The 13,881-nt window shown below is 42.0% G+C and overlaps 1 protein-coding gene across 10 annotated transcripts in view; it reads left to right on the top strand.

The window, feature by feature from the left end:
• Window positions 1–13,881, top strand: part of MTSS1 (MTSS I-BAR domain containing 1) — a 124,985-nt gene that overhangs the window by 92,399 nt on the left and 18,705 nt on the right. For 9 of the 10 annotated variants that reach the window (XM_058803137.1, XM_058803166.1, XM_058803108.1 and 6 more), the window contains exons 6-8: window positions 1,381–1,455; window positions 12,363–12,520; window positions 13,742–13,849. In XM_058803137.1, the coding sequence (XP_058659120.1) occupies window positions 1,381–1,455; window positions 12,363–12,520; window positions 13,742–13,849 (341 nt within the window). Of the gene's footprint in view, window positions 1–1,380; window positions 1,456–6,971; window positions 7,181–12,362; window positions 12,521–13,741; window positions 13,850–13,881 lie in introns of those variants that run through there. The other variant, XM_058803175.1, reaches the window with a different exon arrangement.

Below are 13,881 nucleotides of genomic sequence, written 5' to 3'. Positions count from 1 at the left end.
TGTTAAAAGCAGCTTGTAAGATCATGTTATGCCTCAGCCAGAGCGTCCCCAGAGAGTGCACAGCCCTGCAGAGCACTGAGCATTGTTATTTTGTACCTGATACCACACAGAGAGTGCTCTGTGGGGCAGGAGAGCTCTGCTGTGGGACATGGGGTGCCCTGGGCTGCAGGGCTGATGATGGTCCAGAGGGTGGGCCCCCTTTCCTGGGGGACTGAGCTGCAGGCAGCCAAGTCTTGCACAGCAAACTCGTGCTGGTAGATGCCTTTGTGCTGGTAGATGCCTTTGTGCTGGGAATGCTGGCCCTCTAGCACAGGTGCTGCAAGCAGCTTGCAGTTCACCACTGACTGACCCTTGAAAATTTTAGACTTTTACTATTTCTGAAAGAAACAGCAGCACCATGGAAACTGATAGGAGGGAGTGGGCTTGACCTCCAAAAGAGGATTTCCTTCTGGGGTCAAATAGAAGAGTTGAATCAGCAGCTCTTGAAAAGCTTCCTGCCTTGTGCTGCAGAGTGTTAAGCATGTAGTGAGCAGGAGAGAGGAATTACATGGGGTCATTGCCAGGAGGGGTGACCCAGGCCAAAGTGGCAGTGAGATTTAGGGTTTACTGGGCAGACTTGAGTGTTGGGAGTCCAGGTGGCCTCAGTACAGTTCTTGTGCCTGCCATGAATCTGCTTCTGTTTTTCCATCTACAGAAAAGTACTAACACTGATCTGCTTTGTTAAAGTGTATGTGTACGTGTATATACATGCATACATGCCTTGTATCTTCTTTTCTTTCTTTAAGTATCAGTTTTCATATGTGGTACCTTTAGTGTTCCTGCACTAGAGGTGAATATTTTGTTCTGGGATTTTAAGCCTCCTGGGATGTACAGCTCATCTGAAAATGAGGACAAGTGCAGTGTGCTCCACTTCATCAGAAGGAGCTGGGAATGTGACCCTTCCTTGGGCAGAGTTTTAGCAGCCTCTTCCTCTGCCTGACTCTCATGCTGGAGAGGGATCACAGGATATTCTCTGCCTTGCCATTTCTGGATTGCTGTTTTTTGCACACAGATGTTTTGAGAAACCTGTCATCTCTGTTTTCCATTCCTGAGAGTGGATGAAATGAAAAGCACTCTAATTTTGTACTGTGTTCTCAGTTGTTATTTCTGTAAAGGCTTTGTTTATTTGGGAAGGATTTTGGTATGTGAATGTGCTCACACCCTAACATGTTATATTAAGCCAAATGTATAGGCTTTACAAAATGTGAGTTCTAAGCTGCTTTGTGTAATGGTAGCTGTTCTCAAGAAATTTGTAGTCTAATGTCTTTAAATGTAGCCTTTTCTGTGAAAAACACTCATTTTGGCATTGATTGTATTGATAATAGAGATTGTGTTTTTTAGAATACAAAAAAGCCCGCCAGGAGATTAAAAAGAAGTCATCTGATACACTGAAGCTACAGAAGAAAGCAAAGAAAGGTAACTTGCTTCCTACTGTACTGTTAACAGCCTCCTGAGCTGTGCTCACTGACAGAGATGGAACAGAGATGGAACTTTCTACTGTAATAATCCTGCCCCTCTAATGTGTTCCTGGTACCTTCTTGGGTAGCAGGATACAATTGCTATGTGTCATTTAAATCATGTTCTGGAGCTGCTGTCTAATGTTCTTATACAAAAGCCTTAAAACTGTTTGTGCAAAGTCAATCATGTTTTAAAATAGAGCCCTTACTGCTAACTTTTTCTTTTTAGGAACACTGACACTCTTAACATAACTTGTGCAGATACCTGTAAAATTTTCTAGAATCTTTTGGAATCATTTAAAAAAAGGCATTATGTAAATGTTCCCTAACTATTAATGTTTCTCACTGTTCTTCCTTTCTGGCACTTTTCCTCTTTTTTCCTTTTTTTTAAACAGCCTGTAATCTCCTAAACCTTACTTTATTGATCAGACTGAGACAGTGGCATGGGTTTTTTTTGGGGGGAAGGGTTCTTGGCAATCATAGAAAACTAAAGATGAGTGAGAAGAAAAAGGGAATTTTCCTGAAAGACAGTTTGTCTTTTTTAGCAGCTGTATCTCATGTTGCTCTCCCACCTCCACCTTGTCATAGGAGTTTCATCACTGTTCTGATGGAAACACGCAGCACTGCTAGCTGCAGCACTGCCATCACTAAGGGTTTTACTTGGCCAGGTGCAAACCCCACCAGGCTTTGGAACAATGATAGGGAGCTTGTACAAGGACTTCCTGGTTCCCTTTCCTGGTTCCCCTTCCTGCACTGGGCTCTTCCCAGCTGGGTCAGAAGTGTGCTTTGAGCAGCTCTCAATCTGCAGGTTGAAATTTGTCCTTCCCCTCCTGCCTAAAAACTGTGAACCCAGGGACAAGCAAAATAAATGCTGGGGTGGGGAGTTTCTTGACATTTTGAAATTGTGTAAGTGTTACCCAGAACACGTGAGCTGTCTCTAACTGTCTTTCCATATACATAAATCAATAATCACACTGATAGAAAGCCAGATGACTGGAAAACTGCTCTTGAATGTTAGCTGACTTTAGATAAGAGATGAGGAAAGGAGAGATGAAAGCCACCAAGAGGGAGCTTAGCTCAGTGTTCTGTGTGTCTGTCAGTTCAGTGTCCTAAATCAGAATGGTGACCGTTACCATTGAGATAAGACTTTTTGAGGTAAGATTTATTTTTTGGATAATGTGTAAACATGTTTCTCATTTTGTGTGATGAAATGTCTGACAGCAGACCAACAGCTTTATAGAGTTTGTGGTATTCCTTCCATGTCTTCTCCTGTCTCTCCCCTATTTTTCTAGTCTTATTTCTTCTTGTTTTTGTGTGATACAAACAATCCATCGGTGCATGGTAGGTAAGCACTGAGAAAAACATAGAAACATGGAATGGTTTGGGTTGGATGTCTGGGATCTGGGAGGAGGGAGCCATTTTTTGAGCCAGTTTCTATGGATTGACAGCTGTCTGGCTCTATCTCCCCTTTATCCTGCTTCTGACTGTTCAATAAATCACTCTGCGGTATTGAAGGAGGAGACATCATCTTCTGTGAAGTGTGAAGAGGAAAGAGGAAGCTGGAAAAAAACCCCACTGTTCTCATGCTGCAGATGCTACCTGCATCTGTTAGCAGTGGTTAAAGCAAGCAGACTTGGTCCTTGGATGTTCTGCTTTCATATCCCCCTCCTCAAATGTGAACCAAGTCTCATGATGAGAGTCAGGAAACTGGTGTTCTGTCCTCCTTCAGGATTAAACATCTTTTAGCAAGGAATGGAACAGGCCTCATTTTGCCATTGTTGTAGCAGCCATGATGTGATTGAAGTTTTGTTTCTTTTTTTTTTTAATCCAACTCCCTTGCTTAATTTGCCGTTACGATGTTCTTTTGGAGGTGTGGTGAAGGTGCTGTATTTCTGTGCTGTCCCTCTGGGAGCTGCTGTCAGACTCATGGTGTTTGCTCCAGAGCACAAAACCACAGGGAGTCAGGGGATGTTTGAGTGCATGGGGCAGGTGGAAGAGCTGAGGGCTCACAGGCAGCCAGTGCAGGGAAAAGCAGGAGCTGCAGCATTGCTGAGGAGCTGAGAGCTGTTCTCGTGGCCCTGGGGAGAGGAAGCCCTGGCTCCTAAGGCTGTGTAAATGCCAAAGCTGTTGGCCCCAGCAGGAGTAGAGAGGGGATGGGAGGAAGTTCTCTCTGCCTTCTTGCAAGTTATCAACAATGCTTAAGTTAGAAGAAAAAAACAGGAGCAAATGCCTTTTCTCCTCTTTGTTGCTTTGGTCCCTATCTTGAAGAAATAAAGCTTTGGTCTGACTGCAATGTCAAGTGTTGTTGTGAAAATGTTTCTGTATGTACCCATCTTGACAGATCTGTTCAGTGTCCTGTGTGGTGAAGTATGTTGCTCTTGCTTCTACTGAGGGTTTTAAAAAATCAAGAAGGGGTTTATTTTGTAACATGATAAAGCTGCAGAAGTGATTCTGCTTTAGGACACAAATGAGGCTTGAACTGTGGGAAAACTGTGCTGGAGGCAAGTGGCTGAGTGCATGAATGTCTTCCTGTGTCTTCAACTCTCCTGTTTCTCTGTTTTACAGACTTTTTTTGTTCTGTTCTTCCTCAAGCAGAACCTGTCCCTTTGATTTTTCTGTAAAGTTACTATCTCACCTATGGGAACTCTAAAACAACCAATTCATTCCCTTCCTAGCATTTGTAAAAATACTTCTGAATTAACTTTATGATCACCTGTGGGCAAGCGGGATGTGTGCGGAATTCTGGATTTCAACACTGTGCATGCTACTATAAAGGTCCTTTATGCTTATTCTGCTGTTTGCCATCTGACCTTACGGGAAAGTGTTTTCTTTCTGCTTTGGGCAGCTCCATTTGGAGGAGCTCACATGGAAGCCTCTCCTTTCCTCGTTCCCATCCTGGCAGTGGTGTCCCCCAGCCCTGAGGCTGCAGGGCTCTCTCACAGCTGATGCTGCTCAGCAGCTCCTTGTCTGCATCCCAAGGATGTTCAGGAAGGAGGGTCATGGGCTCTGGGGCTTGTCCTGGTGGGAGTGCTGCAGGTTGGGCTCCCTGCCTTAGCTCTGGGGGCTGAATCCACAGGGGTTTGCCTGTTCCATGGCTTCTGTGGGGTCTCTTTGTTCCTGTTCCACGTGGCCAAGGTCAGAGTTCAGGCTGGGCATTTAAGATCACGTATTAGAAACTGTGTTTGCAGAGTAAGTGTGTTCATTGCAATAAGCATGTTTCCAAAGCTTGAAGAGATGGGGAAAACACCAAGCTTTCCAAACAAAACGCAAGGAACTCCAGGGTCCTTTCTGGAAGTTTGCTAGGGTATTTTTAGTAAAGTGACACAACTGTGAAATGAAAGTCTTGCATTTCAAAAGATCTCACAGAGAAAATTTTCACCCTATTTGTTGTCTTTAACTATTAGGAAAAAAAATCCATCTGAAGCTAAATCTGTGTAGTCTTAAATAGGATGCTGGTGCACCTCCCAGAACCATGCAGTCCCTGAGGATTTCATGGGGATTTTCAAGGTTCCTCCTCAAGGCCTCCTTCACCCTTGTTCCCATGGGGAACAGGCCCCTAGGGCTTGTTGCCCACCCCAGCATTGACACTTGGCTCCTGTCTGAACAGGTGCAGTTGTGTAGTGCATAGAACTGCAGACATCTCCTAAATTGCTCTTTGTTTTCCAACAAACATTGGCCACCAGAAGTCAGCCCAGCTAACCCGAGTCAGCAGAATAATTATGCATATACTTGAAATAAATTCCAAATATAGGTTTCTGCTGATTCAGGGCCTTATAAGTGGCTCCATAGCTGCTAGAGGCTGTTGATGCTGTATTGAATCAGGAGAGAGGCAGCAGCTGTGGCTCTGCATGTAACCATTTGGGAAGGTTAACAAAATGCATGATTCTTGAAGAAAAAATGATCAAGTGATTAAAATATATCTGAATGTGTGTGTAAAATCTGGAGTGCATTGGGTGTATTTTCTGTATTTCAGAAATGCAATGAATAAATTCTGTATTTCAGAAATGCAATGAATAAATAAACAGATTTCCCTCCTACCTATAATCTGACTGGTAGGTTTCATTTTCAGGTTCTTCATGTGACACTGTTTGAGCTGTGAGGAAAATGTTTAAATCCAAGTGGATATGTAACAAGTTGTTGGATGTAGCACTCCCAATAATATAGGACATATTAAGAAGAAAACTGAGTTTTGTCTGTAAGACATGTAGAAGTTTCTGCAGAATTCCCTTTACATTCAGTACAACATTTCTTCTTGTGTTCCCATCAGTGCTGAGTATCCAAACTGCCATTCTCTCTTTTTGAGTATGCAGCAGTTTGAGAAAGTATTCTGTGATTCTAATGAAATTCAGAGACTAGGACATGATTTTTAATTTACTGTAGAACATTATTATTAATTTACTGTAATACTGCCAAAAGTGCTTTTTCTTCCTCTTCCTGGTTAGCAAAGATGACGTCTTTGTGTTTTAGAGCTTTTTTAGGATTTTTTTCCCTCTGGTCTTTGTAATGTTGTTAGACTGCTCTCAAGGATGGTTGTGCAAAGCCCGTGACTCTAAACTAAAAAAGCATAAAGCTGTTCAATGCAATTATAAGTGAAGAATGTCTCAGCTCTTACAGCAAGTGCTGACCTTCTCATTCAAGCACTTTGCACTCTGTCTGTACATGGCACTTCCCCATCTGGAGTGGCAGGCTGGAGAGGGAGAATCCCTGGCCAGAGCCTTCCTCCCCAGAGGGAGCCTCATTCCTCTAACTTGATCTAGTGTGGCACCATGACTGAAGTGAGAGCCAAAACTCTGTGGAGTCAATAAGATGCAGCTCAGAAGGAGGGAAGCTAATGAGCAAATTATCCTTATCTGTTGCAGGAAAAAAATCCTGTGTGGATGAGGCCATGGTGCTTGCAGGGCTTTTTGGTGTGTTTTGGTTTTTTTTAGGGTTTTTCCCCCTGCAAGCTTATAATGTGAGCTCTCCTTTACAAAAATGCAGTGAAGACATGTTGCTAAATCAGTGACTGAAGACGTTTCTTCAATTTACTTTTGTTCCTTGAGTTTTGAAGGCCTCTTGATAGTTCCCCTCTTTTTTGACAGCAAGCCAGTTTTATTGCAAAATTTTATTATGTAAAGTTTGTAAATTAAAATACACATATCAAAGTTAATCTTTTTGATGTTCTTCCACATTGCATCAGCAATTAGGTTTTCATTTAATTAACAATCTGTAGATGTAATTGCAGTAGAGAACATTAAAAAGTGCTGTGGTTTACTCACACAGCAGCCCTCTAGAGTTGTGCAGGTTTGAGTTCCCTCTTCCCTGGGAGGGAATGATTTGTGCCACTAGACTAGGGTCTGGTTATCTGTGTTGTGCACTTTCTCTGAAGCACAGGTTTACATCTACTCACTGAGGAGTCTAAACTGGTTTAAGTCTCATTAAATAAAACTGTGGTAAATAACCAGAGGTTTAATTTGCAACAGCTCACCAGGATGTAAAACTAATGCGTTTGTCTTTATCAGCAATGGAAGAAGTCAAAATCCTCTAGTCCAAACTGCTCACTCTCTTGTCTTGGCGCTGATGATAATGTCTAAATTCTAGGAATGCTGGAATACCAGTTTGACTTTTTTTATTTTCCTTTCTGTGTCAATTTTGTGTCCTGCAATTTCTCACCATGCGCACCTGCCTGCCAGCTGAGGCTCTGGGTAAGTCTGTGCCATGCTGTGACCCTGGTGGCTGGTTTATTGTAGCCCTTGCTGTGGCCTCTTTATGGTGTCTGGTCTCCACTAACTGCCTAGACTTTAATTTCTAATGCAACTAAAATATTGCCTAATCTTGATGAACAAACCATCTTTTGATTTATTTTCTTTTGACATCTAATTGGAACACTGTAAAAGAAGAAAACCAGTATTATAGATAAATCTCTGGTTTATTTTAGAAAGGGATAACATGGACAGATAAATCTTGTCATAGCTGGCAGAGAAGTTAAATGGAATAGACATGTCATCAAGGTGATGTTCAAATAATTGAGTATCTTATTGTTAATATGACTTTTAAAGTCTAGAGCCTGAAGTCCTTAATGTTGGTCTTTGTAACCTGTGATCCAGATTCCCTTTTTATGAAAATCGCATGCACCTTTCTTACCTGATAGATAACAAGTCACTCTGTTTACTTCATGCTGGGGAAGGGGTTGGAATTCAGCATCACAGTTGTCTCCTGTTGCCTTATCACATCTCAAATATGTTTAAATTGGGATGCTGTTTCAGCTATTTTGCAAATTTAAAGTAGCTGCCTTGGGATCCCATTGTGAATGAAGCATGATGTTTCTGAATCTGAGCAAAGGACTCATACCTGCACTTGTAAATGTAGTGATGTAAGTGTTGCTTTTGGGAGAAGCCTGAATTGATTAAATCAGCAAGCTCTCAAACAAGCTGCCTCCACTGGGCTCCTGGAGCTGGGCCTTATTGAGGCTGCTGCCTGTCCCTGTTTTTTGAAACAACCCATTATGGTTTTCCTGGTTTGTAATTCAATCCAGAAATGCCATTTGGCAACTTGTAGCTTTTCTGTTAAGGCAGAACTTGGCACTTTTGAACATGAGCAGCTGACTCAGATCTCCAGTAGCCAAAAGAAAGATTGGAGTTTGGTTTCTGAAGGAGTCTGAGATTAATCCCAGTTAGGAGGTTTATGGTGGCAGAATTCTTCTGTTCTCAGCACAGATCCATATTAGTTCATTTGTTTGCTTTCCTGTGCAGAACTTAAAGGAGGTTTTTCATTCTGGCAGCTGGAGCAGGTGTGCTCTTGTAAAGAGGATGGTTTGGGAATGACTGCCATGGAGCCTACTTTGATTGTACAAGTAGGGGTGTACTCAGCATTGTCTCATGTAAATTCTGCCACTCTGTCAAGTGTCCAGTATTGAATATTCAAGTTCTGTGCAGATGATTTAAAAAGTGTCTTTCTGTGAGGACATGAAAAGCAGTAATTTCACCAATATTTGCTGCATTGCATTGTCAATAACAGCAGTAACTTTAGCAGTCCAACTTGCACAGAGAGAATTTAAAAATTACTTGGTGTTGCTGAGAGTTTTGCTAGTATGTCCTATAAAATACAGACATGAAATACAGACAGGCTGAAAATTGGATTTGCCTTTTCCTTTTTTCCTAATATTTTTCCTTCACTAAAGTTTTTTTTTTTGAACAATAGTTATTTAAGAAATTGCATGAGGCTTTTAGCCAGGATTCACACAAAACACTGTAAAATGCAAGTTCTGTTGCATGTTGGTCCTTTAAAGCCCTGGCATGTCACGGTAATGATGTAAAGCACCTGCTGTGAGGATGACATTGGGACTGTCCTTGAAGTAGCAGCAGATCCATGTTACTTTTGATGAGCAGTTCAGCTCCCTGCACATGATGAGCTGTCACTTGCCTGTGTCCAGCTGCCAGTCACTAGGCTGGTGGGGCGTGGTGTTGTTGGGGAATTCAGTCCACAACTTCTGGTCTTGCATTTGTGCTCCTCTCTGCATCACCAGAGCTGCTCTTTGAGAGAGGCTGGATTTGAATTCCTCCTCAGTGTTCAGGTTGTTGACTTGTTCTTGGGTGCAGTTGGACACACTGCAGAGCCATCCCTACGTCCTTTTCATGTCAGGCTGGTGCAGACCTATGGCTACATTGGATGCTTTTGACCATTGCTGTTGCTGATTGCTGTGGTGGGTCACTCAAACCTGCCTGCAGCTGGCGTAGGAGTGTCCTTCTGGGTGCACTTCCACAGCTGCTGCATGATAGACTCTTCTGGAACTATCTTATGCCATTGTGGTAGTTGTGTTGGTTTGGAAGTGTTTTGGAATGCATAACCTAAAGGCCAGAGAATGTGGGCTGGAGGAAATAATCACTTGCTGATGTTCCTCATTAAAGTGTGCTTTGTGACCACAGCAAAAATACTGCAATCAAAAATACTGCTTTGGCCAGTTAACCTTCTCCTTGTTGTTCAAGGGGGAAAAGAGCTGCATTGCTCTCCAGAGGTCAGTACTCCCTTCTGAGATAAGGAGCAGATTCAGATCAGTGGAGACCCAGGGTGTCTGAGGAGCAGAGGTGGTCAGCAGTGACCCTCACACCTTTGCTGTTCTCTGGGTGTGGGAGTGCTGCTGTGTGGATGTGCTCTGCTCTGCTTAGCAAAGGAAACTGCTTCAATTAGGCAGAGATCTCATCCCTCAGATTTCCTGAGTGCAGCTGGCGATTCAGGGAGTGCGAAGAGCCATGCCTGCTTTCAAAAGACGTGCTAGATTGATGTCTGCATTGTGGAGCTTTCAAAGGATGTTGATAAAGCTTTCCTCCTCCTAAAAGATGAGTTATGAGAAGTCACCAGGAGAGAGCTGTATTCAACTGTAAACATCTGACTTCAGAGCTTCATCTAAATGATTCACCTAAGCTTATTTCCTGCTCTGAATTGTTCCTAAGACAGCTTCTGTGTTTTCACAGACTGCCCAAATGCCCCTGAGCATAAAAATGGGTCTGTGAAAATACTGGTGGGAAGCTGTGTGTCTGTTACTGTACTGACTCACTGGAAGAAATAAAATGAGAATTTTGTAGAGGTGCAGAGGAAGTTGGAGAGTGGTGCAGTTTTACACATGCTTTAACCATGCTTTTTACATCAGCATTATTATGAACATAGGAACATTATCCTCATAACTTTGTTGAATTTAGTGAATTACACAGGTGCAAATGAGGTTTATTCTTGCCCCAGGTTTTGGCTGCTCTTGTTTCTCTGGTTCAAGATGTCCTGCCCAAATCTAAGGTCCACAGAAAGTAGCAAAGTTCGCTATAATTGAACCCACTTTGTCAATTATGTCCAATTGCTTTTTAAATGTGTGTGTTCTCACTGCATAGCTAAATGCATTTAAAAAGGATTTACTGCATTATGTGCATGATTGTGGTGGAGCAGCTGAATGTTTATAGCAGTTCTCCAGAGCCAAACTAATGAGTGTTTCCTTTAGTTTGCAGCTAATATATTTTGCACTTGGTAACATCCATGGTAGTGAGCCACTATCTAGGCTTGAACAACAGGTAGTTATTTTACCCACTGTAATTCCAGACAGCACTCAAAAAGGGCCTGAGCAATGATGCAAGTTTCTGTTTCCTAAAGAATTAGAAAGAACATCTCCAGAGAAGTATGAAATGTTTAAGCACTGCCTCTGATGGCAGAGTATGGGGAAGGCCTGAAATGTACAGAGTGGTCTTGAAGCAGAAGGCCCAGTTTGTCTGCTGAGGGTGTTGGACAAAAAGGCACAGGACCTTCAGGGAGGTACCCAAAGCTCTGCTGTAACTTAATTCTGGTAGATGCTGATTTTGGTAGAGGGAAGCAGAGGACCTTCAGACTCTGTTCTTCTTAAAGTTTGTTTACTTCCAAGTAAGTGAGTTTCATGACCACATTAGAGCAGCCAGACTGATCTGCAGGATCAGACACAGCTGAAGTTTGGTACCAGGTGGCTTGGCAGTGGCTGTGTCCATGTTGCACTGCATGTGATTCTTCCAGGATCCATTGCAGAGCTCTGCATGTGGGTGTCAGTGCATTTTATCTGGACTATGTCTAACTCTGCAGAGGAGATTTGGATGTATCCAGCCTGTATTTCTGCTAAGCCAGTGTGATTCTCTTTGCTTCTGTCGCTGCTCTCTTTTCTTGCAGCTCAGTGCAGGGAGGCTGATGGCTTTGCCTTGCTCTGGAGTATTAAGGAAATACATATAATAGTAAGGCAAAGGTTTTTCCTTTTTAAGCCTGACATTGAGTCATCTGCATTGTGTGCTACACATGTGAAGAGACTTTTTTCCTCTTGCTCATAGCTTTAAATCCTTTGTGCAGAAAGGTTATCATCCAAAAAATTGATTTTGGGTAGCTGCTTGTAACTCACCCACCATTTTTTCAGTGTTGTCTTCCTGGTAGTTAAATTGCATGTGATGGCATTTCTGGGAGATTTGCAACAAATTTATACAACTGAGGTCCTTTAAAATACTTAGGAGTGTAAGGTGCATGAAAACATCTTGCAACTGCAACGTTATTGGTTATAGTATATCTAAGCAGCAGCTCTTAATTCCTAGAGGAATATTTTTTTGGCACAATGCAGCATAAGCAGTCAGCACAGAATAAGGTACTTAGCTGTCACAGGAAGTTTTGGTATTATGAGTTGACTGTAATTAGTACAGTGAAGCTTTTTATTGCAAAACATTGGAATTTAATTGTATCCATGACATATATTGGAGATATATATATATATATATTTATATATACACATATGTGTCAAAAATATATGTATATATATAACCTATGTTGAGAGGTTTGGTTTAGTTTGGACTCTGGAATGAAGAAAATGGTTTCAGCAGTTGGTTTGTGCAGAGTACTTGAACCCAGTGGTGCAGTGATCCATGTCCATAGTAGCATTTTGTATAGGAGATTGATTCATTCATTTAGTGGCTCCACAAAATTCTCATTAGGACCTTGTTAGGCACAGAAGCAAGAAGCCAGAGGAGTACACCTGGGCTAGTGATTTATACTCTCCCAGTTAGTAAGATGTTGGTTTTCAGCAAGGATGATGTGAAAGATGTGTTGCTACAGCTAATGCTCTGGTAAAGTCATTATTTAAAACGCTGTCTTTGGCTTGTTGAAACCTTTTGAATTGAGCTGGATTTTTGTTCTGTGCAAAAGGGAAAAAATAAATGCTTTGAAATGCTTGATTTAATTGAGGGGGTAAACATCCTTATTGATTTGAATTAAGGGAAAATGCTGGTTGAGGCTCAAATTGCAAAAGCACAATCCAGCAGCAGTGCTGGCTGATAATAATGTCATCTTCTCTGGAGAGGCACAGTTTTGACAATATTGCTCTTGATTGTTTCGTGCATACAGGACGGGGTGACATTCAGCCCCAGCTGGATAGTGCTTTACAAGATGTCAATGATAAGTACCTGCTGCTTGAGGAGACCGAGAAGCAAGCTGTCAGGAAAGCTCTGATCGAGGAGCGCGGCCGGTTCTGCGCTTTCATCTCCATGCTGCGCCCTGTGATCGTAAGAGCTCTTCGTTTGCACTCTCTACAATGCACAGATTAGATAAGTGGCCAGAAGCCTCTGAAGAGAGTATCTCATTGTGTCTTAGGAATTAATTTCTAGAGCCACAATACAGCCTGTATGTATCTCTCTCTGTCTAGCAAGTGGGGAGAGCTGGGGCCTTTCTTGTAGGCGGTTGGAGTGATTCAGCAATGGAAAACACTGAACACCTTCAAGGTGACTGATGGGTAAACAAAGGCTGAAGTCAGTTTGTGTTTTTTATGCATTCCAGCCTGAGACATTGCAAATCCAGCTTTTTCCACTGCTTTCCTTCTTAACATCACATTTTAATATAAATCCTCCTTACTCCTACTCCAGTGCTAGGACTGATAAATGTTTCAAGACCTCCCCTGGGTATATAATGACATTATCTGACAAATTGCAGGCTGCTTCCATGCAGTTTTCTGATAGCTCCTTTCCTTCTACATGACAGTTTTTTAGTTCATTGGAAAGGTTTGGGTAAATTTTCATCATCTCAGGTCGTCTGAAGCCTGACAAGGAATTGTTCATGGCTTTGTGCAAGCGAGGTGCACTTCTGAAGGGTCACCAACCCACTGGGAAATGTTCCCAGTGCTTGTTTATAAAGAGCATCAGTCTCAACAGAAAACCATTGTTAGAGAATTAGAAAAGTCATGGCTGAGCAGGAGGAGGTGAATTCCAGACTCAGAGGACCTGGAAGAAATGGTAGCTGAGGAATTACTGTTGTAGTTTACAGTGTAGGAATCATCATTGAGTTAGCTGTCAAAGGAATTTCAGCCAGAATCAATCATAGATGTATTAATGCTCTCTACTTGTATAATGCTTTTAACTTAACTATCAAAAACTATGAGTTTAACCCCTATTTACACTCAAGCTTAAAATTGTTAGGACACATTAGTGAGTGTACATAGAGCAGTAGGTATTTGTCAAGTGCAGCAGAACTGACACTCTTTTTCTGAAGATGTCACATGAAGAAGGCTGAGACTTATTTATCTTGTAGATGAGAGGAAAAAATTTCTGGGCCTTTGAATTAATACCAATCTTAAAGTAGTTACAAAACTCTAAATTAGTATTTTCAACTTTTCATAATTACCACTGGGCATTCCCACAGTCATCAGCAAAATTATAAAGGTCATATATTGTGGTACAGGTGTGATTTTTGAAACCAAGACTGTGGTTAGCCTGGCTTGCTTTTCTTTTCAGGAAGAAGAAATATCAATGCTAGGAGAAATAACCCACTTGCAAACCATATCAGATGACCTGAAAAGTCTCACCATGGATCCACACAAATTGCCATCCTCGAGTGAACAGGTTAGATCTTGTTATCTGAAAAACATTTTATT

This window comes from Ammospiza caudacuta, chromosome 1 (assembly GCF_027887145.1).
Source record: "Ammospiza caudacuta isolate bAmmCau1 chromosome 1, bAmmCau1.pri, whole genome shotgun sequence".
In the NCBI taxonomy this organism is placed as follows: domain Eukaryota; kingdom Metazoa; phylum Chordata; class Aves; order Passeriformes; family Passerellidae; genus Ammospiza; species Ammospiza caudacuta.
This window is presented reverse-complemented; position numbering and strand designations above follow the sequence as displayed.